Source organism: Ranitomeya variabilis, chromosome 6, assembly GCF_051348905.1.
Source record: "Ranitomeya variabilis isolate aRanVar5 chromosome 6, aRanVar5.hap1, whole genome shotgun sequence".
NCBI classification, from domain to species: Eukaryota; Metazoa; Chordata; class Amphibia; order Anura; family Dendrobatidae; genus Ranitomeya; species Ranitomeya variabilis.
Window position 1 is genome coordinate 77145737 of NC_135237.1, and position 24672 is coordinate 77170408.

Sequence of the window (24672 nt, forward strand, 5' to 3'; positions counted from 1 at the left end):
AGCTTACCTCACTATCGATTTTGGGGGTGACAGGTTCCCTTTAAAGGTATCAACCACTGAGGACTCTCAATTCTAAATATTTTGCAATTTTTTTTTAGCGTTTTCATTCTAGTTTCATCCAGCTTTGCCTCAATGGGCAGAGCTGCGGTGGGATGGGGGTATAATGCCCCAGCCTGATTATTTCAAGGTGAGCTGTGCTGTTTCATTGAATAAAAATATTTGAGACTTTTTAAAGCCATTTATGTCAGAATTTTGGCGAAATTGCTTTGATGAATTGAGGACATTGTCTTCTCTGTGTACCAAAGGTATTTCTATGCATACAGTATATTTTAGTCTTATCATGTCCCACGACTTGGGAATCATACAGTATTATATTGTCATTGGGTTATTGCTGTAAGGCCGGGGTCACACTTGCGAGTTTAATGCGAGAAACTCGCACATCAAGTCCCGGCACTGCCGCCGGCACTCGGGACCAGAGCGTTCAGCAGGATAAAAATACATGCATCTGCACACTCCGGTCCCAAGTGCCTGCGGCAGTGCCGGGACTTGATGCGCGAGTTTCTCGCATTGGACTCGCAAGTGTGACCCCGGCCTTACACTGCTATTCAACCAGGTTTGCCCTTTTTAGAAGTTTTTCCTCCCCCTCTCCCTGTAGCCTGGCTCTGATGTCAGTTACCTGTCCTTTCTTACTTTTGTGTCAGTGTTTGTCAGCCATTATCATTTGAGGATCATCTGTATACATCTCTGCTTCCGAATTTTCTTTTTACCTACTGTTACTGACGCTACTGTTATTGTGTATAATACAAGAGTTCAGTTTGGAAATAAACCTTCCTCTGGAATCTCCATACATGCCTCGGCAGTCGAGTTGAAGCTATCTGATGAAATCACTTCGTGTGAGTACTGGTTCATACAGACAGCCTTAGAAACACTGTCTCGAGAACCCCAAACTCGATCCCCAGTTATGGAGTCAGAATAGTCTCATAGGCTTAAACTGGGAAAATGTGTTTTAGTCCATATAGAAGTAATTGTGTTATCTAGGTAGTCACTTTGCTGATCACGGTGCAGAATAGGACTGGAAGAGGAGCAGGTAGCAATTGGTAATTATATTACTACGTGCATTGTGCACATAATAATAACTATTGCTAAGAAACTAGAAGATATAAAAAAAAAATCTCTGGATTGATATTTTAAACATGAACACAGCAATTCCATCATTATACAATTTCATCTAATAGCTTTTCATATATAAAGGTAAAAGCCCCAGCCATTCCTCCCTTATGTTTGACCTTGCAGTGATTTTAACAAAATGCGTAAAGACACCCTTAGGCCATGTTCCCATGTAGTGTAAAGTGTTTTTGAACAGAAAATCAGCTGCACTTAGCATCTCTTAAAAAATGGATGTAATTTCATGAAAACTCATGCTCACTGTTCGTTTGAAGATGCTGTTGAACTGTGCATTTTTCTGGGTGGGTAGGAGCCTGTAAAAATACACAAAAAAAGATTGTGTTTTTTAGTGCAGGATCATAGAGTTCCTGCACTAAAAAGAACATAAAAAATGCACTCCTTGCCTAGGTGACCGACCACTTTCAGACCGCAGGGTGGCCGGGACCTGGGCAATACGCTGTACACTATAAAATGTAAAATTCCTCTATTATAGAGATGATTTTAATAAGAATAAGTTGAGAAATTTCTTGTTGTTTCAATCATGTTGCAGTTTTAGCCATTTTTGAACTTCCGCCCCCTCCCCCCCATAATTCCTATCTCTTTACTTTAGGTGCCTATGTGTAGAAAAGATGGATGTCAATCAGTATAACAGCTCCCACAGGGGTATAATCCATTCATACTCCTCAATGGCACTTAGATTGGTCATACACTTCAGAGAGGCCAATGCTTCCTCACCTCTCAGGTGTTTTTGGGACATAAGTATGTATTCACATCTGACCAGTCTGCTCTGATTGTTTTCGTGTTGCAGGAACTATGCTTTGTGGAGGCCATTCTTGCTTCAAAGACGGATAAGGAGGAGAAAGTAGTTGTCAGTTTTTTAAATGAAGCTGTGGAAATGCATTTTGCAGCAATAAACGGCCTCCCCCTCGGAGTGGAATATTTAGAAAAGCTCAATCCTACATTTATTGTTAATGTTGTCAAAGAGTATTTAGTATATTGTCCTAAGCAGGTAAGAAATGGGCATCTCCCCTCTCTTATTGTTATATATAATGTATGTATATGTTCTTATCCCTCCGATCAGCCATGATGGTATAGACTCATCACTGCCTTTTAGGGCTTATGCAGACGACTGTATTTTCGTTCCGGTTGCTAACTGACAAAACAATGGATTGCTCTTGGACCAATGTTATTCTATGGGGCTGTGCACATTTCTGATTTTTTTCCTTGGACCGAGTCTATCCCTGGAAAAAAAAATCACAGCATGCCCGATCTTCATCTATATAGCGGACCGCACTCGGCCTTTCAAGTCAATGGGTTCGTCAAAAAAAAAAAATCGCACCCCTCTTGGATGACATCTGAGTGCGGTCCGATTTTCATGGACTGACAGTGTAAAATAAAAACATTTCTCCATTCTGTCTCCACATCCGAGAAAATCAGATCACATTATAATCACCTTCTGAACAGATAGTGATTAGCATAATTGGCCCGATTTTCTTGGCAGAGAGAATACGCAGTCGTGTAATCCTAGCCACAAGGAAATATCTGTCACAAATACTTGAGTGTTTGCATATTGCCACACCATCATATAGTTTTGCTCCAAAGCACAACGTCGTCTCAGACTTTGTAAATTATTATATGCCAGGATCACAGATGTGGGGTCTGCAGTGTGCTCACTCCTACTATAGAGGGATCCTACATTTCTTTACATGATTAGTGGTGGTGCAGGGAATAATGTTTTTCACTCATTATTCTTGTAGAACCTTATTCTGCCATGGAGGTTTTGTTCTACATTTTGCTGTTATCTGCTGCATGACTAGTGGCATAACGTACCAGATATTACGGAAAAAGAATATATAAAAAATTACAACCCCCAAACAAACCTGGCAGAACCATTCTGAGGATCACCTTGACAGTGGATCCAAACCGATTCATCGTATTCATAATGGATTCTTGAGATATGGTAGGACTAGAATTGAGGAAAAAGACTTGCAGGACCGTGGTCCAGAGGCCATGTCGGTAGTGTATGATTGCTGGATCAAAGCACTGTAAACCTCCGATTACCTGCGACATTCCCAGCACATCTTCCGATCAATAGGCCACCTCAATGTCATTGCATTGCAGAGTGACACTCATGACGTTACGGTGGCCTACTTGTCCGAAGAGGTTACAGAGATGTCGCAAGTGGTAGACGGATGTGACTGATGGACCTGGGACGAAGGCTATGATGCTAGAGCCTTAAGGTGCCAATACACCTTTGGTTGCTGTTGGCTACACACCCAACCGCTACCCCAACTGCCCCATACAGTGAACATTCAGCTATTACGAGCAGGAACGAAACAAGAGTGGACCCTCTGGACCGTGGGGGAACTACCCCTGGGCGAGCGGACCTAGATAGGAAACCAACCCCTATACAGGGATCGTTTAGGAGCAAGCCCAGAGGTCTCTTACCCACGGTGGAGTACCAAGAGGGACGGCTCCAGGAAGGAAGACGGGAGAGGCTGGAGGAGAACAAGGCTGAAGGTGTTTTGAAAGGCTGGAAACCGGAGCAGGGAGACTTGATGGAAAGAAACAAAGGAACAAAGACAAGGGAAGGAAGGAGCGGGTACTGGAAGGGAAAGGAGGGCAATGGTGAGACTAGACGAGGAACCAAACGGAGTAGGTACACAGCACAGTAGCGGAAGGGGCCAGATGCACAAGCAAAAGCTAATGACAATCAGGCACAGAGGAACAGGTGAAGCAGCCTTTTGTAGCAGGAGCAAGAACAGGATAGGATGAGAGAGACCCCATGACCTCAGGGGGCGGTGGCCGAGAGGCTGTACCTGCGTCCAGGAGGGAAGCTAGAGCGCCTGCATTGAGACAGGACACCAGCCGAGGACCTGGAGACCGGAAGTGCCGGGAAGGCAGAGGAGCGTGCAAACCGGGAAGCAGCAGAGGTGGAATGAGAACGCAGGAGAGTGGCGGTTGTAACAGGCGCAACGCTGGAGAGGTGAGAACCGCGCCGCAGGAGAGTGGCGGTTGTAACAGTACCCCCCTTCTTACGCCCCCCTTTACGAAGAGTAGCAAGGAATTTATTAAGAATACGGGGGGCATCAATGTTCTCCAAGGGCTCCCAGGACCTCTCCTCTGGACCAAACCCCTTCCAATCCACCAGAAAAAACTCTTTACCCCGAACCTTTTTAACAGCCAAAATATCCTTTACCTCAAAGACGTTGTCAGAGCTAACTGGTAGAGGGGACGTGCGAGATGAGGGATGAAAGCGGTTAAAGACAGTGGGTTTGAGAAGAGAGACATGAAAAGTATTGGGTATACGGAGCGAGGCAGGCAATTTCAGCTTGTAAGCGACTTCGTTGACTCGACGCAGAATCTCGAAAGGACCTATAAAACGTGGCCCAAGTTTGTAGGACGGAATCTTGAGTCTGATGTACCTTGAGGAGAGCCAGACCTTGTCACCTGGTAGAAAAGAAGGTGGATCTAAACGCCTTTTGTCTGCTTGCCTTTTCATTCTTAAAGATGCTTTGTCGAGCGTTTCCTTGACTTCATTCCAGATAGTGGAAAACTCGCAGACCAGAGAATCGGCTGCCGGAACACCGGAGGTAGAGGAAACTGGTAGAGGCACACCAGGATGTTGTCCGAATACAATGAAGAAGGGAGTTCTCGCAGAGGCTTCGCTGGAATGGTTATTGTAGGCAAACTCAGCCCAAGGAAGAAGGTTTACCCAGTCGTTATGATGAGCATTAGTGAAATGTCGTAGATAGGCGGCTAGAGTCTGATTGGTCCGTTCAACTTGACCGTTAGTCTGAGGGTGATACGCGGAAGAAAAGTCCAGAGTCACTCCTAGAAGTTTGCACATAGCTCTCCAGAAACGGGAAGTAAATTGTACACCTCTGTCAGACACAATGTGTAGTGGTAGACCATGTAGTTTAAAGATGTTCAGGATGAAAATATCCGCCAAGTCAGGAGCAGAGGGTAAACCGGGCAGCGGAATAAAGTGAGCCATCTTCGAAAATCTGTCCACCACAACAAGTATGACTGTACATCCGGAAGAGGTGGGTAAGTCGGTAATGAAATCCATGGCAATGTGTAGCCAAGGTGCTGATGGCACAGGAAGAGGAAGCAGATTTCCAAATGGTAGTTGTCTTGGCACCTTGTTTCTGGCACACGAGGGACAAGAAGCGACAAATTCTTTGACGTCTTGACGCAGAGTAGGCCACCAGTAGTACCGAGAGATAAGGAGAAAAGTCTTTTTGGAACCAGCATGCCCCGCCAGTTTAGAAGAATGACCCCAAGTTAACACTCTTCTTGTGTCTGCTTCCGAGACTAAGGTTTTTCCCGGTGGGGGGTGAATCAACTGTACAGGAGCAACAGTTAAGACCTTAGAAGGATCTATGATGTATGAAGGTTCCTCCTCAGTATCAGGTGGCTGAAAAGACCTTGACAGAGCATCCGCTCTAATGTTCTTACAGCCAGGCCGGAAGCGCAGCTCAAACTCGAAACGGGCGAAAAACAGGGACCATCTGGCTTGTCGGGGGTTTAATCTTTGCGCAGTTTGCAGATAAGCAAGGTTCTTATGATCGGAATAGATTACGAACGGATGTACAGATCCTTCAAGAAGATATCTCCATTCCTCCAAGGCCAACTTGATGGCTAACAATTCTCGATCTCCTATAGTATAGTTCCGTTCTGAAGTCGAAAAGACCTTAGAGAAGAAACCGCAGGGAACCATTTGACCTTCGGAAGTCCTCTGAGAGAGCACAGCTCCAGCACCTGAAGAAGAGGCGTCTACTTCCAGGACGAAGGGCTTGTTTACCTCCGGGTGATGCAAAACTGGAGCGGAAGAAAAAGATTTTTTAAGCAACAGAAAAGACTTTTCAGCTTCTGGTGACCACTTCTTGGAGCTGGAGTTTTTTCGAGTGAGAGCAGAAAGAGGTCTGATGATTGAAGAGAAATGCGGAATGAATTGCCGGTAGTAGTTAGCGAAACCAATAAAGCGTTGGATGGCTTTTACTCCGCAGGGTTGTGGCCAGTTGAGAATGGCATTCACCTTCTCGGGATCCATCTTGAGACCAGAATCCGAAACGATGTATCCAAGAAAAGGCAAGGAAGTTTGCTCGAAGACGCATTTCTCGTACTTAGCATACAGGCGGTTATCTCGCAGACGTTGCAGAACTTTGCGCACACTCCTTCGATGAGATGGAAGGTCTGGAGAAAATACAAGAATGTCATCCAAATAAACCACTACACATATGTAGAGGAGGTCTCGGAAGATATCGTTAACGAATTCCTGAAAAACCGCGGGAGCGTTACACAGGCCGAAAGGCATGACCAAGTACTCGTAGTGTCCATCCCGAGTGTTAAAGGCGGTTTTCCACTCGTCGCCGGAGCGGATTCGGACTAAATTGTAAGCTCCACGCAAGTCAAGTTTAGTAAAGATGCGGGCTCCTCGAAGGCGGTCAAAGAGCTCGGGTATCAGAGGCAGAGGATACCTATTCTTGACTGTGATGTTGTTTAGCCCACGATAGTCTATACAAGGTCGTAGAGAACCATCTTTTTTCTTTACAAAGAAAAAACCTGCTCCTGCAGGGGAGGAAGACTTTCGGATAAATCCTTTTGTAAGATTTTCTTGAATATACTCGGACATGGACTTAGTTTCTACAGCAGAGAGAGGGTAAATTCTTCCTCTTGGAGGAGAGCAGCCAGGGAGGAGATCAATCGGACAGTCGTAGGAGCGATGTGGCGGGAGACTCTCTGCTTCTTTCTTGTCGAAGACATCAGCATACGACCAATAGGGTGAAGGTAAACCAACCGGAACACTAGTGGATTGAGTAAGGAGCACAGGACGCACCGACCGAAGACAACGATCATGGCAAGAAGGACCCCATCGTAGAACATCTCCGGACTGCCAATTGAGAGTGGGCTCATGAAGTCTGAGCCACGGAAGACCAAGCAAAAAGGCGTGGGAAAGACTTGGTAAAACATAAAAGGCAATTTTCTCTTGATGAAGAGCGCCGATCTGTAGCTCGACTTCTTCAGTGACTAACGAAATAGTCTCCTGTAGCGGTCTTCCGTCCACCGATGCAACCAGGCGAGGGAAGTCCAACGAGATTACTGGGATGCGAAGCCTCCGAACCGCCTCAAGACTGATAAAATTGCCTGCCGCGCCCGAATCCACATACGCGACCTCGGAGAACCGATCCTGGTTGGAAACAAGTAAAACTGAAAGAGTCAAAGGTAGAGAGGAAACAGGATCACCTAGGGAGGCCTCTCTTACCTGCCCTAGGCGGAGGAGTTTTCCGGCCTATCAGGACAACTGCGAAGCAAATGAGCGGCACTACCACAGTAAAAACAGAGACCCTGGGTACATCTCTCCTTACGGCGCTGCTCTGCCATCTTTACTCGATCTACTTGCATGGGTTCAGAAGCAGGAGGGGTAGAAGAGGGAGAGACGGGAGCACGAGGACTACTAGGCTGGCGAAAGGTGGAAGCAGAGGAATTAGGTCTCTTCTCTCTTGCGGACTCACGAGACCGCTCTTGGAAGCGGAGATCAATCCGAGTGGCGAGGGAGATAAGATCCTCTAGAGTGGTCGGAGTGTCACGCCCGGCAAGCTCATCTTTAATTCGGCTGGACAAACCCCGCCAGAAGGCACCCACTAGAGCCTCATTGTTCCACCCAAGCTCTGAAGCCAAAGTACGAAAACGTATGGCATATTGTCCGACGGATAAGGGTCCCTGGCGTAAATTAAAGAGGGACTCCGTGGTAGAGGCCAAACGTCCGGGTTCGTCAAAGACCTTGCGAAAGGTCTCGAGAAAATTCTCTAAGTGGGAAACAACGGGATCATCACGTTCCCACAAAGGATTAATCCAAGCTAGGGCCTCTCCTTCCAAATGAGATACAATAAATGCCACTTTGGCTCGATCGGATGGGTACTGCTGGGGCAGAAGCTCAAAATGGAGGCGGCATTGGTTCAAGAACCCTCTGCAGAGCTTAGGGTCGCCACCGTACCTAGGAGGTTTTCCCAGACGAGGAGGGGGATGAGGGGTACCCGAAGGACTGGAGTCATTCTGAGCAGAGGCAGTGGGAGCGGACTGTAAATTAAAGAGGCGGTCATCAATCGACGCCATGTAGCTAAGCATGCGGGACTGAGTATCTCGCTGCTGCGAGAGCTCCTGTTGGAGGCTAGTAAGCTGAGCGGCATTTACGGGATCAGCAGCTTGCAGAGCGGATAAGCGTGACTCCATAGTTTTCATAAAAGCCATGATACGCTGCTGGTTGTCACGTAAATGGGCCAGTTCCTTCTGGGCCGAAAAAGCGGTACCTGCGGGGTCCATGGCCTGATTGTACTATTACGAGCAGGAACGAAACAAGAGTGGACCCTCTGGACCGTGGGGGAACTACCCCTGGGCGAGCGGACCTAGATAGGAAACCAACCCCTATACAGGGATCGTTTAGGAGCAAGCCCAGAGGTCTCTTACCCACGGTGGAGTACCAAGAGGGACGGCTCCAGGAAGGAAGACGGGAGAGGCTGGAGGAGAACAAGGCTGAAGGTGTTTTGAAAGGCTGGAAACCGGAGCAGGGAGACTTGATGGAAAGAAACAAAGGAACAAAGACAAGGGAAGGAAGGAGCGGGTACTGGAAGGGAAAGGAGGGCAATGGTGAGACTAGACGAGGAACCAAACGGAGTAGGTACACAGCACAGTAGCGGAAGGGGCCAGATGCACAAGCAAAAGCTAATGACAATCAGGCACAGAGGAACAGGTGAAGCAGCCTTTTGTAGCAGGAGCAAGAACAGGATAGGATGAGAGAGACCCCATGACCTCAGGGGGCGGTGGCCGAGAGGCTGTACCTGCGTCCAGGAGGGAAGCTAGAGCGCCTGCATTGAGACAGGACACCAGCCGAGGACCTGGAGACCGGAAGTGCCGGGAAGGCAGAGGAGCGTGCAAACCGGGACGCAGCAGAGGTGGAATGAGAACGCAGGAGAGTGGCGGTTGTACCAGGCGCAACGCTGGAGAGGTGAGAACCGCGCCGCAGGAGAGTGGCGGTTGTAACATCAGCTGAGCATTCATATGTTTTCATTAGGAAAACTGGTCCCATGAAGCCAACTTTCATGTGAATGGGGTCTCTTAGTTTGTGCAAGGTCTTCTTCATACCCCTAACAATCTTTGTTTGTCTTTAGCCATCTAAGGCTCTTTCTGCGCTCTGTCTTGTGGCTTCGGTTTAGAATGGAAGCCACAATGTTAGGGCAGAGAGAGACCGCCGTATTTCTCGTGCAAGAATCGCATCGCACTGCACGGACTGGCCGGCACCTCTCCTGACCTGACCAAGACAGCATGATGGATTACTATGCAGCTGTCAAGCTCAGGTCAGGAGAGCCAACAGCCAGTACGAGTTTTACGATACGATACTCGCACGAGAAATTCGGCAGTCTGTCTCTGCCCTTATGGTGGATCCTTCATATGATGTACATCCAATGGACCCTAATGACTTCTAATATGTGGTCCTCACTGTTGCCCAAGGCTTATTGAAGCAGGTTGGGGCGAAGGTTATCTCGTCTGATCTGATCCCACAGAAGGGCTAATGTAGCACAAATTGCTGTAAAAGTTAATGGTTAGCATCTTTAGAGACCATGACTCAACGGCTCAGAGCTATTTCGGTGACATAGGTCGACCTACACAATAGTAAGCTTGTGGTTTAGTATTCTGGCTGATCAGTATATATGAGCTGTACTTTTCAGAATCTGTTTTGGTGACACTTAGCAGATCTGAACCATGCACCTTTACAGCGAAAAAAGAATTATAGACTATGGCAGTTTTATGCAATTAATTTTGTCATAATAATAATAAAAAAAGTGGGAAAAAAAACACTTTTACATCACCACATTTCTGACTGTAAAACATTTTCTGTCTTTTTTCTAGCCCTTAGGTCCTGGCCAGTCTGCTTCTCCTGTTCTGGAAAAAGCTGCTGCTATTTTGGCACCAGTGATTACAGTGGCCCCCAGTCTACCAGAGCCCCTGTACTTCATGTCTCAGGTCATCTATTTGTCAGGTATGTCACATGAAGCAGCTTGTATATAGGAAGATGACATCTCTGGCCAAGGTGTAACTTGTACTGAAAGCCTAATAGTCCCAAAAATTCACATATCATGCAAGACACTTCACGACAGATATATAAGAGGTCCCAGGCTCAGTGTCCGACTACCCCAACGGCCCCGGAAGAAATGAGGTGAAATGATGTTGTGGTAGTGGGACACTGAGCCTGGGACCTCTTAGGTGGCGCATTTATTACAGGTAATTTACCTTCTTAAATGTATTTATTTATTAGTATGCTACTCTGAGGTTAATATGGAACCTGGGGATCACATTAGATTAAGCTCTATGGGTAGGATTAATAATCCCCTATACTATAGCTCAGCACTTGCATTTTATGGCTTAATACCTGTGGCTATCTTTTTTGTGGACCTCTGCTTTATATTATTGGTTTCTCAGTAGTGATGAGCGAGTATACTCGTTGTTCGGGTTTTCCTGAGCATGCTCGTGTGGTCTTCGTGTATTTGTTAGTGCTCGGAGATTTAGTTTTCATCGCCTCAGCTGAATGATTTACAGCTACTAGCCAGCTTGATTACATGTGGGGACTCCCTAGCAACCAGGCAACCCCACATGTACTCAGCCTGGCTAAGAGCTGTAAATCATTCAGCTGCGGCGATGAAAACTAAATCTCTGAGCACTAACAAATACACGGAGACCACACGAGCGTGCTCAGGAAAACCCGAGCAACGAGTACACTCGCTCATCACTATTTCTCAGGCATTTTTGTGTCCTTTTGGAGGCTTTTCCTGTCATTTTAGATTTGGTGTTTATGTACCGTATTATTTGATTAAAAAAAGATATTAATTGTTGCTTGAATCTTTTCCTATACAGGGATATGAATATGCCGCTCCCAGGTTTTTTGAGTATATAGATTTGTACTTAGTCTATGAGAGCAGAAATGATGTCCGATTACTGAGGGATCCTCTCCTAGAAGCCAATCAGACAAAATTTTCATTCATTTGTAGTCAGACTTTAGAAACTGCTCAAAACTACAAAATACAGGGATAACCACAGCTACCCACAATACAGCCCTGACCATAGTATACAAAATACGGCCCTGACCGCGGTTATCCACAATACGGCCCTGACCGCGGTTATCCACAATACGGCCCTGACCGCGGTTATACAAAATACCGTCCTGACCGTGGTTATCCACAATACGGCCCTGACCGCGTTATCCACAATACGGCCCTGACCACGGTTATCCACAATACGGCCCTGACCGCGGTTATACAAAATACCGTCCTTACTGTGGTTATACACAATACGGCCCTGACCGCGGTTATCCACAATACGGCCCTGACCGTGGTTATCCACAATACGGCCCGGACCATGGTTATCCACAATACGGCCCTGACAGCGATTATCCACAATACGGCCCTGACCGCGGTTATACACAATACGGCCCTGACCGCGGTTATCCACAATACGGCCCTGACCGCAGTTATACACAATACGGCCCTGACCGCAGTTATCCACAATACGGCCCTGACCGTGGTTATCCACAATACGGCCCTGGCCGCGGTTATCCACAATACGGCCCTGACAGCGATTATCCACAATACGGCCCTGACCGCAGTTATCCACAATACGGCCCTGACCGTGGTTATCCACAATACGGCCCTGGCCGCGGTTATCCACAATACGGCCCTGACCACGGTTATCCACAATACGACCCTGACTGCAGTAGTACACAATACGGCCCTGACCACGGTTATCCACAATACGGCCCTGACCGTGGTTATCCACAATACGGCCCTGACAGCGATTATCCACAATACGGCCCTGACAGCGATTATCCACAATACGGCCCTGACCGCAGTTATCCACAATACGGCCCTGACCGCTGTTATCCACAATACGGCCCTGACCGCGGTTATCCACAATACGGCCCTGACCGCGGTTATCCACAATACGGCCCTGACCGCAGTTATACACAATACGGCCCTGACCGCTGTTATCCACAATACGGCCCTGACCGCGGTTATCCACAATATGGCCCTGACCGCAGTGGTTATCCACAATACGGCCCTGACCGCGGTTATCCACAATACGGCCCTGACCGCGGTTATCCACAATACGGCCCTGACCGCAGTTATCCACAATACGGCCCTGACCGCAGTTATCCACAATACGGCCCTGACCGCGGTTATCCACAATACGGCCCTGACCGCGGTTATCCACAATACGGCCCTGACCGCAGTTATCCACAATACGGCCCTGACCGCGGTTATCCACAATACGGCCCTGACCGCGGTTATCCACAATACGGCCCTGACCGCGGTTATCCACAATACGACCCTGACTGCAGTAGTACACAATACGGCCCTGACCGCGGTTATCCACAATACGGCCCTGACCGCAGTTATCCACAATACGGCCCTGACCGCAGTTATCCACAATACGGCCCTGACCGCGGTTATCCACAATACGGCCCTGACCGCGGTTATCCACAATACGGCCCTGACCGCAGTTATCCACAATACGGCCCTGACCGCGGTTATCCACAATACGGCCCTGACCGCGGTTATCCACAATACGGCCCTGACCGCGGTTATACACAATATTCACAAACTGATCTATGTCCATGTTATATCTCCTGTGTATCTCTGCTCAGGGGTTTTCCTTCTTTTCTTCTGCCCAGACCTGGAGCATGTGCACACAGAGAATGTTCATGTGGAAAGCTCTGACTTGTATTTGCTCTGGAAACCTGTCGAAAACCCAGCACGACTCTCGTACGTCAGTCGCATGGAAAGTCTTCTGCAGATCTTGTCACTGCGAATTTTCTGATGAATTTCCGCTGTGGTAATTCCGCAGTAAATGCGTCTTATGTGAACACACCGTTAAGTTCCAGCTTGATCCACTGACATCCTCCATCTCCATAGATTTACCAGTATTCTCTCTCAACCCATGATGTTCTCATACCCGTTATTCTTGTACTTGTTTGTTGCAATGTCAATTTTCTATTTTAGTGTTATATATTTTTTTTCTTTTATTGTGAAAATGTAAAGCAAAAATGCAACAAAAATGTAAAAACAAAGCAAACAAAAATTCCTTCCCATTACAGACAACTGGAGATGTTTTGCTTTTAGTTGTTGGCACTGATCACAAAACCAAATTCATATGACTAAAACTCCATATGCCTTTAGTACTTTGGTGTGTTCCTGTACGATCGGAGAAGCATCATGAAGCTTCTGTCTGTGCTTTGCAGGAAATTTTGATGGCGCACAAGGCACCTTGCAGCGCTGCATCGAGCTGAGCCCTGACTGGTCTGACGCGCACCTTCTCATGGCACAGATATGCTTGTCACAGGGACAATATACTGAGTGCTCACACTCTCTAGAGACCGGAGTCAGCCATAATTTTAAGGTAAATCTCGATAATCTAGTACATGATTATAGCACTTATATGTGTTTGATAGTTCATTTTACAAATATGGGAACTTATGAAAAATGGGGGTTGTTTGTATGGCAGCCATTATATGTCAGGCATGGAAGAACGGAATAATGTAATAACATGCTTACAACACAGAAGAAATTGTATTAAAGGGGATTTCCATGATATGACTATCCTAAGAACATGGTCTGTCCTTAGGACCTCGGGAACCCCCACTGCTCAGCAGGATGTAGGGACACTGCAGTACCCGCCACAGTGACATCCCTATACCCATATACCCATGTGTCTGTGTCTCGTACAGTGATTTAAGCCATTTGAGAGAACAAGCCTAGACATGGTTGAACTTCCTTATCTTGCACAGCCTTACTTGCATAGCTGTTTCTGTGCCAGCCAATGTAGTGAAGCTAGCCGCCTCTTTCTTCTACTGATCAGTGCTGATTCTGGGAGATAGGCCATAACTATATTATCTTAAACCATTAAAGCTCTTTTAAGTATTACCATTGTAGATTTTTAACAATTTTGCCATTCGAGTACCCCTGTCAATCGTCTTTATTAGAGCCTATTAATATAATAAAGAAGGAAGCCACCCCTGCTTGGGGCGCCTCTGTTAGCCACAGTGGAGAGCAAGCAGCAGCACGTGAGGGCTGTTATGGAAATATTAGGGTTGGATAAATATATCCCTGTGTGTGCTGTGGCCGCTCCCAATTAGATTGAGTATTTTGAGCGCTCATCAAGAATGGACTGTACACAACTGTGACAGAACAACATTCCATCAATACTGATACTTTATTGTACATACATAGTTTTATATTTTCACATAGAAAGGAGTGGTTAGGGGTTGTCAGGGGTGGTTAGTTAATTACCATATTGTCTAGCTCCTCTGTCATTGGTTATCTAAACATATATGGAATATTGTGATTAATGCTCATATGACTGCTGATTAAGCAACTAAACCTGAGTTCTGCTTTTAGGGATGGAAAACCCCATATGATCTGTCTGGGTTATATCAGTTTGTCAGCCATTTTAAACCATTGATTATAATGTATATATTAGATGTGAGCATATAAGTATATATTTGATTATAGAGGAGTATACATGCAAGTGAGATCTACATGATATATATATTTCTATCACAAGCCCCCCTTAGATATCACTTGCCCTAATCCTAGCCTCCTGTCCCAAAGCGCTGCAACTCTTTTGTGCTGTCGGCGAACTGACACAAGCCTAACGCCTGTGCCCCACTCCATACAGACTTTTCGCAAATGGGCGGTCAGGAGATCTGTCCCTAACGGGGGTTCATTGCAATCAGTCTCTTAGTCAATAGCATGTGTAGTGAGCGATGTGTAGTCTTTATCAGGGAGGTCATCTTTTTCAGTCAGGCCGCAACATCATTCTGGCTTGGGTGTCATCTTCTGGTAGGGGAGCTTTCTTGCAATGCGATGAGTGGATCCAAGCGAGTCTTCCCTCCAGTTTCACAGAGTTTGGTGTCATCAGCAGCACTTGAGCAGGACCATCAAATCTGGGATCGAGTGGTGTTCTCCTTTCAAACTTTTCCACCAACACCCAGTCTCCTGGCTTCTAGGAGTGCATACCGGACAATGAATCTGGATCTGGCAATGAAGAAAAAACTCGAGAATGGATGTTAGCAAGTTTCTTGGTGATTTCAATTACATAAGCAGACAAAGTATCATATTACATAATCAGCTGCTAAGGGAAAGGATACCCCTAACCTGGGACTAGACACAAACAAAATTTCATATGGTAACAGCTTTCCTGGGCCTCTGGGAGTGTGCCTGAACACTGAGTAGTGTGATTGGGAGTGTGTAGGCCTAAGTCTGACCCTACTGCTGACTAGATCTCTCATGTGAGGTTTGCTGTGAATGCAGGTCCCTGGTCACTCTCTATCACTTCTGGGACCCCATAGCTGCATATCTCGTCTCTGAGAGTAGCTTCTTTGCAGTAGTCTTTGCTGACTGGTTCCTCACTGGGAAAGCTTCTGGCCATCCTGAGAACACGTCCACGACCACAAGGGCATATTCGAATCCTCCACTTGGCGGCATCTGGATGTGGTCTATCTGGATCCTCTGGAAGGGGGTACAGTGGTCTGGCAAGATGATGTGTGGGATCTTTCTTCATTCTTCCAGGGTTGCATTTGCCACAGGTCAGACAGCTGTTTATGAACTTGGCTGTTAGGGTGGAGATTTCTGGAGCGAACCAGTAAGTACCAATCGGATCATTCATCTGTGTCTTTAATCTGTGTGTGGGCCCATGTGCCCACTGGATAGGGTACATGCTTCGGGGTAAACAGGGTTTGTAGTCCATTTAGTATACCCTTCCTTCTTCATGTGTTGCTCACTTCTGCATCCAGCATTCCTTCTTGTCCTTTGGGGCTTGCTCTTGCAACTTTTTTGAGCAGATCCCAGGATGTCATCTTGTCAGGTTTCCTGTCTTCAGCCGTCCTGTAGTAGCCGTCCGGCTCTACGACCTCTTCCACTTGTCCATATTGTCTTCCCTTGACTGTTTCTTTGGCTGCCATATCCGCCATGTTGTTGCCTCGTGCCCCTACTGTGTTCAGTTTTCCATGCGCTTTGACTTTTAGCATTGTCACCACTTTTGGAAGTTGAAGTGTGTTCAGCAGGTCCTTAATGGCTCCATTGATGCTTCACGGTTGTTCCGCTGGCTGTTATGAAGTCCCTTGCAGCCCAGATGGGTCCAAAGTCGTGTACTATGCCATGCAAGTACCTTGAATCGGTATACATTTTCTCAGTCTTGTCTTCTGCCATCTGGTAGGCCTTCATCCGCGCTATCAGTTCTGCTTCCTGGGCTGACAGACTGGGCGGCAGACTTCTGGACCACAGGATCTCTTGATTGCTGGTCGCTGCACCTCCCGTGTGGAATCTTCCTTCATCATCTGCAAATCTGGAGTCATCCACAGAGAGGATCAACTCTGGGTTGGTCAGTGGCTCTTCTGCCACCTTGGGTAGTCCTGCTGTTTTCTGTTGCATGATGCTGAAGCAATCATGGTCATCCGTCCGGAGCAAATTCAGATCCCTGCAGAAGGTATCATGCAGATTTTGATCAGACTTTTTATCTGAGGATCCGTATCTGTATCCCCCCTTGGGAGTGGGAGTAGAGTGGACGGGTTGAGGACTGTGCATCTGGAGATGGTGACATTGTCGGGCAGGAGTAGAGAGCACTGGAGGCGAAGATGCGTGGCGGTGAAGAGATGTTTTAGCTGGGTTTGGTTGAGGATTGCTGAGATGTCATGCAGAACCAGGATTTCCAATGGTTTTTTCCACTGATGTCAGTAGTCCTGTCCAGGAGGGCGTGTGCTGCAACTGCTGCTCTCATGCGGGAGGAAGAGGCTTCCCTTGCAACTGGATCCAGGCAAGCTGAAAAGTAGTCCGAAAGTCTCTGCTTTCCCCCCTGAAGCTGTGTCAGGACTCCAGTAGCAAGGCCTTCTTTTCTCATCAAGTAGAGACGGAATGGCTTCTCGTAGTCAGATGGGCCTAGTGCTGGCTCTGAGACTACTGTGCCTTTTAACTTCTTGAACGAACTGAAGGCTGCATCTGTCAGGAGGAACGGGGTCACGCTGACGTATTCACACAGAGGCTGCATTAGGACGGAAGCATCAGGGATCCAGGCTCTGCAATACGAAACTAGACCAAGGAAGGCCTGTAGCACCTTTGCAGTTGTCGGAGGGACCATCTTCTCCACTGCGGTCTTCCGGTCATCTGTCAGGTGTTTCGCCTGGTGAGCAATACAGTGTCTCTGGAACGTAACTTGCTTCAGACACCACTGGACTTTGTTCTTTGAGATCTTGCAGTGCTGCTCCACCAGGTAGAGTAGGAGATACAAGGAATGGGCTTTACACGTGTCAAAGTCAATTGCACAAAGGAGTAGATTGTCCATGTATTGTAGCAGGGTCACTTCTGCATGTTCTGCGACCCAGTTGGTGAGGACTGTGGACATTGCTTTGGTGAACCGTGAAGGGCTGTTCTGGGCCCACTGTGGCATCACTGTCCATGTGTGTTGTCCCCCCTGGTGCATTAAGGCAAACAGGAACTGGTCTTCCGGATTAACTGGAACACTGGAGAAAATGTTTGCCAGGTTGTTCACTGTGAACACTTTTGCTGTGGCAGGCACATTTGAGAGCAGAGTGTGTGGATTCGGCATAATTGCAGTTTCAAACACCGTGGCGTCATTCACAGCTCTCAGGTTGTATACCATTCTGAACTTGGCAGGCTCTCCTTTTACAGTCTTTTTCTTGATGGGGAAAAGCGGGGTATTGCAAGGCGATGTGCGAGGAACAATGATTCCTATTTCCAGGTAGACCTTCAGTTGGTCAGAGGCAGCTTGACTCTAGGCCTGGCCTGGGCCTTACGAGGGTACGGGGTACATGGCTTGAGTGACACCCGTACTGGGGCAACTTGAGGTTTTCTCACGTGCTGGGGTCCCTTAGACCATAGACTTTCTGGTACTACATCCAGTACCTCCTTGGGTAGGCCTCATCGATTGTTTAATGTTCTTGTAGGGCCGCCAGCATGACTCTTCTCGGGTCAGGGATGAAGAAAGTGTCACTGTCCCATCTTCCTGGAACACTGTGGTTGCCTTCAGCTTCTGCAGTAGGTTCGCTCCCAGCAGGTTGAGTGGCAGGTCCTTTACACCACAAACTGGGACAGGATAGAGTGTCCTGGCTGAGTGCACACGCTCAGTGGCTTTGTAAGCTGAGAATGTCTGACTTGACCATCAATGCCCATGCGAGACACAGAGAATTCTGATAGGCAGGTGGGATCAGCGAGTTCCACAGGTGTCATCACACTTCTGGCTGCACCACTTTGGATCTGACAACGCCATCCATTTTAAGGGTAATTTGAGGTACTGGTCTTGCAGATGAAGTTTTACATGTCAGGAGCGTAGTGTCTTGCGGACCTGGCTTGCTTGCCTCTGTCCTATGGACGGGGTACTTCACTGCTTTCTGCACTTCCTCCTTGACCTGTTTCTCTGGACCAACTCTTGGATTGCATGGGTCCAGTCTCTTCGGGGGCATGGGTGCTTTTGCACTGGTTCTGGTAATGGCCAAACTTGCCACAGATGTAACACTTGACACTTTTTCTGTCTTTGTAGGGTGGTTGCTCTTCCAGGTCAGTGGTCACCATGAGAGGGGCTGTCTTCTGCACCCCTGGTTGAGACTCAATCCCTTTGGCTACTGTGGACAACGGCATGATGGGTACTGTAGCGGCAGCGGGGTCCGGCCTGCTGGCTGTGGCTGCGGTGGTAAGATGGGGCCTGCAGGTGCATTCGTGGCGAGGCCCGGGGGTGCCATGAGACTGGCGGCTGCATCCAACCCAAGGTCTTGGGGCATTACAGGGGCTGCGGCTGCATCTGCCGTCACTTCTTACCCCTGGTCTGACATAGCTTCTCCCCTTTGCTAACCTTATTGAGGTCGGTGTCTCCTCTCTGGAGTCTGCAGCGGTTCTTCTGGTGTGTTGGTCGGCACTTTGCAGCGTCTTCACCTCTGGCTCCCCTTCTGGTGTTCTCAGCAGCACGGCACCCTTTTCCTTCTTTGTGCTCTTTTGTGGTGCTATAATGGTGGCAATTTTGGTGACAATCGGCAATAAACAGTCTCCTAGGCGCACATAAAACATTTTGCTGGGTCAGTCCACTGCTATTGACCTGTTCTCAGGCCTAGCCACTATCAGTGGTTTCCTGATTGGCTGTCTCAGTCCATGCACAAAGACCTGTGTCAACATTTGCCTGTGTATCTGGTCATGAATGGTGAAGCCCAAGTCTTGGAATACTTGCATTACTCTGCAATGAAACTTCTTTACAGACTCTGTCTTATCTTGGCTCATGTCATGGCTTGTCCTGCCAATCTGCCTTTGGCCCACTCTCTGAGCTGTTCAATTAGCTGTGGCTCTGACTCCCAAGCGTGTACGTCTGATTCTGCTGGAGGTTTGAATTGTTCCTTCATGATTGGCCAGAGTGCATCACCTGCTTCTATTTTCATTCATGGCCCAGAGATCATTCCAGCTGGCTGCATATGTTTGCTGCTTCTGCTACATTCTTCGGTAAAATGGCATGGGATGCATCCCTGGGTCTGGACTATTGTCACCTGACTTGAAGTGCAGTGCACATAGTGTAATGGTGGTGCCTCTATCTGCCCCTGCATTCTTGGTGCCTGTGGGTTTCCTCTCTAGTACTGGACAGCATGTATGATGTTCCCTCTTCATCTTCATCAGAGGAATAGTTGTGATAGCTTGTACTGGGGTCATACACTGACTGATATTGGACTTAGAAGTTGCTTTTTTATGTGAGGATGTCTCCCCCCTTGCTGAAGCTGTGATGGATTAGGATTATAGTTTCATGTTGGTGTGAATGTAGGCAGCTCTGACCGGTGCTGAAGCTGTACATTATCAATACATAGTGATATCAATGTTCATGTAAAACCTTAAGGGTTACAATATTGTTGACTGTGAAATGAGGTAACGGAGGATCTGTCAGTGAGCTCGTTCTGATATCATGCCTCCCCCCTCTGCACCCAGGGCTGAGCTGACTGCTGCCTGATATGTCTGGGGCTGCCCACTGTAGGGGGGGCTTTCACCTTCTTTCCCCGATATCACAAATGGCAATGGCTAGACTGTGCCAGGGACATGGAAAGGGAACCTTGTGCTGTAAGCACCATATTGTTTGAATTGGGCGTTGGCCCAGCCGGCAACAAGGAGGAAAAAAGAGGAAGAAGAAGAGGGAGGGGTTGAGGAGTGAGACAAAAGAATAGTAGGAGGGGAGAGAGAATGTGGAGAGAGAGGGAGGAGAAGAGAGGAGAGAGAAGGAGGGGAGTGAGAGGGTGAGGAGAAGAGGGAGGAGAGAGAGAGAGGAGAAAGGTGTGGTGGGGGAGTGGAGAAGGAGGGAGGAGAAGATGGAGGGTATGGAGGAGAGAGATAGAGAGGGGAAGAGAGAGAGAGAGAGAGAATGTGGAGAGAGAGGAGTGGTGAAGAGAGGAGAAGAGAGAAGAGAAAAAAAATGTGGAGGAAGAGGAGAGGAAAGGAGAGAGAGAATACGGAGAGAAAAGACTGACAGAGAGAAAAAAGAAAAAAAAAATAAATAAAAATAAAGAGGATAGATGAGAACAACAAGAATAATAGAGAGGAGCAATTATGCCTTCTCCCTGTAGGGAGAGACGGGGCGCACCACATACTGTGCAAAAATAACTACCTATACCATGGATTCTGCTAAAAGCAGACTGCGCAGATTCTCCCGTCTCATACCCACAAAAATCACTTCCTGGTTTGCTCACATAACTTTCTGTACCACCTAAACGATGTAAGCTCTCTCTCTACTCCTGCCCGACAATGTCACCATCTCCAGATGCACAGTCCTCAACCCGTCCACTCTACTCCCACTCCCAAGGGGGGATACAGATACGGATCCTCAGATAAAAAGTCTGATGCTCTACCGACTGAGCTATCCGGGCCGTTGGGCGCCATTCTGTTATGGAAATATTAGGGTTGGATAAATATATCCCTGTGTGTGCTGTGGCCGCTCCCAATTAGATTGAGTATTTTGAGCGCTCATCAAGAATGGACTGTACACAACTGTGACAGAACAACATTCCATCAATACTGATACTTTATTGTACATACATAGTTTTATATTTTCACATATAAAGGAGTGGTTAGGGGTTGTCAGGGGTGGTTAGTTAATTACCATATTGTCTAGCTCCTCTGTCATTGGTTATCTAAACATATATGGAATATTGTGATTAATGCTCATATGACTGCTGATTAAGCAACTAAACCTGAGTTCTGCTTTTAGGGATGGAAAACCCCATATGATCTGTCTGGGTTATATCAGTTTGTCAGCCATTTTAAACCATTGATTATAATGTATATATTAGATGTGAGCATATAAGTATATATTTGATTATAGAGGAGTATACATGCAAGTGAGATCTACATGATATATATATTTCTATCACAGGGCTATCTATGTATTACATGCATGGTCATTAGAAAAAATGTGCTAATGCAAATTAAGAATGCTTTATAAAGTAGGGTTACTAGTAAATTATTTTTAACAAAAATGCAAAGTGAAAGAACAGAAGAGACTGTAAAAGGAGAGCCTGCCAAGTTCAGAATGGTATACAACCTGAGAGCTGTGAATGACGCCACGGTGTTTGAAACTGCAATTATGCCGAATCCACACACTCTGCTCTCAAATGTGCCTGCCACAGCAAAAGTGTTCACAGTGAACAACCTGGCAAACATTTTCTCCAGTGTTCCAGTTAATCCGGAAGACCAGTTCCTGTTTGCCTTAATGCACCAGGGGGGACAACACACATGGACAGTGATGCCACAGTGGGCCCAGAACAGCCCTTCACGGTTCACCAAAGCAATGTCCACAGTCCTCACCAACTGGGTCGCAGAACATGCAGAAGTGACCCTGCTACAATACATGGACAATCTACTCCTTTGTGCAATTGACTTTGACACGTGTAAAGCCCATTCCTTGTATCTCCTACTCTACCTGGTGGAGCAGCACTGCAAGATCTCAAAGAACAAAGTCCAGTGGTGTCTGAAGCAAGTTACGTTCCAGAGACACTGTATTGCTCACCAGGCGAAACACCTGACAGATGACCGGAAGACCGCAGTGGAGAAGATGGTCCCTCCGACAACTGCAAAGGTGCTACAGGCCTTCCTTGGTCTAGTTTCGTATTGCAGAGCCTGGATCCCTGATGCTTCCGTCCTAATGCAGCCTCTGTGTGAATACGTCAGCGTGACCCCGTTCCTCCTGACAGATGCAGCCTTCAGTTCGTTCAAGAAGTTAAAAGGCACAGTAGTCTCAGAGCCAGCACTAGGCCCATCTGACTACGAGAAGCCATTCCGTCTCTACTTGATGAGAAAAGAAGGCCTTGCTACTGGAGTCCTGACACAGCTTCAGGGGGGAAAGCAGAGACTTTCGGACTACTTTTCAGCTTGCCTGGATCCAGTTGCAAGGGAAGCCTCTTCCTCCCGCATGAGAGCAGCAGTTGCAGCACACGCCCTCCTGGACAGGACTACTGACATCAGTGGAAAAAACCATTGGAAATCCTGGTTCTGCATGACATCTCAGCAATCCTCAACCAAACCCAGCTAAAACATCTCTTCACCGCCACGCATCTTCGCCTCCAGTGCTCTCTACTCCTGCCCGACAATGTCACCATCTCCAGATGCACAGTCCTCAACCCGTCCACTCTACTCCCACTCCCAAGGGGGGATACAGATACGGATCCTCAGATAAAAAGTCTGATGCTCTACCGACTGAGCTATCCGGGCCGTTGGGCGCCATTCTGTTATGGAAATATTAGGGTTGGATAAATATATCCCTGTGTGTGCTGTGGCCGCTCCCAATTAGATTGAGTATTTTGAGCGCTCATCAAGAATGGACTGTACACAACTGTGACAGAACAACATTCCATCAATACTGATACTTTATTGTACATACATAGTTTTATATTTTCACATATAAAGGAGTGGTTAGGGGTTGTCAGGGGTGGTTAGTTAATTACCATATTGTCTAGCTCCTCTGTCATTGGTTATCTAAACATATATGGAATATTGTGATTAATGCTCATATGACTGCTGATTAAGCAACTAAACCTGAGTTCTGCTTTTAGGGATGGAAAACCCCATATGATCTGTCTGGGTTATATCAGTTTGTCAGCCATTTTAAACCATTGATTATAATGTATATATTAGATGTGAGCATATAAGTATATATTTGATTATAGAGGAGTATACATGCAAGTGAGATCTACATGATATATATATTTCTATCACAGGGCTATCTATGTATTACATGCATGGTCATTAGAAAAAATGTGCTAATGCAAATTAAGAATGCTTTATAAAGTAGGGTTACTAGTAAATTATTTTTAACAAAAATGCAAAGTGAAAGAACAGAAGAGAAGTCTTAATCCGAATCAGTATTTTGTGTCGTTAACCTGTGCCGTAAAAACTGCATCAATTCTCCTAGTTACTTGTACTACGTTTTTGAAGGAGCTTGTAAGGAAAGTTCTTCTAAAAACTTGGCGGATTAACCACAGATGTTCCATGGATGTCGCTTGTACAAATGCTTCTTTCTCTTTATGTAATCTCAGAAAGACTCGATGTTGAGATACGGCTGTGGGGCCATATCATCACTTCCAGGAATCATTGTTCTGAAGACCGTTCTTAATACCATTGGCTGCATGATTGGGGTCTTTGTCTTGCTGCAGAATAAATTTGGAGCCAATCTGACGCCTCCCTGCTAGTATTATATGATGGATATGTAGCTGCCTGTATTTCTTATCATCCTGAGCAAATCCACATCTCAGTTTGCAGAAATGCAGTCCCAAACTGACAAGCACCCTCCACCATGCTTCACTCTTCTTGCAGTCACTCGTTGTACCGCTCACAGCCCTTCTGTAAAAAAAAAATTCTTTCTGTTACAGCCACATATTTCATATTAGTCCAGCGCATCTGCTACCATTTCTTTGAACCACAGGTCCTATTTTTTGTGCATAGCTGAGTCACTTGGCTATGTCCAAAGCATGTTTTTTTGTCCTCTATTCTTCGGTGAAGACCAGTTTTGACCAGACTTTTCTGAACAGTAGGTGGGTGTAACTGGTTGCTGCCAGTTCTGAGCTGCAGACACTGCTAGACATCTTCCGACTTCGAAGAGAAGTAAGCATGATGTGTCTTTCATCTGCTGCAGTAAGTTTCCTTAGCCAACCACTTCCACTATGGTCCTCAACATTGCCCATTTCTTGGTGCTTCTTCAAAAGAGCTTGAACAGCACATCTTGAAAGTCCAGTCTGCTTTTAAATATTTGCCTGGGAGATTCCCTACTGATACAGTATAACTACCTTGTGTCTTGTTGCTGTGCTCAGTCTTGCCTTTGCTCATCTGTGACATGTCGTCCACAACCTCACGTTTATAGCAGAGCTTGGCTGTTCTTCATCCAGTTATAAGCCTCCTACACAGCTGTCTCTGTTTCAGATAATTACTGTTT

General features: G+C 46.8%; 1 protein-coding gene across 2 annotated transcripts in view; it reads left to right on the plus strand.

Annotated features, from left to right (window-relative positions):
• The window catches only part of TTC21A (tetratricopeptide repeat domain 21A), a 92144-nt gene that overhangs the window by 28123 nt on the left and 39349 nt on the right, over positions 1–24672 (plus strand). For both annotated transcript variants that reach the window (XM_077268677.1, XM_077268676.1), the window contains exons 11-13: positions 1973–2173; positions 10075–10204; positions 13457–13614. In XM_077268677.1, coding sequence (XP_077124792.1) covers positions 1973–2173; positions 10075–10204; positions 13457–13614 — 489 coding nt within the window. The remainder of the gene's footprint in view (positions 1–1972; positions 2174–10074; positions 10205–13456; positions 13615–24672) is intronic.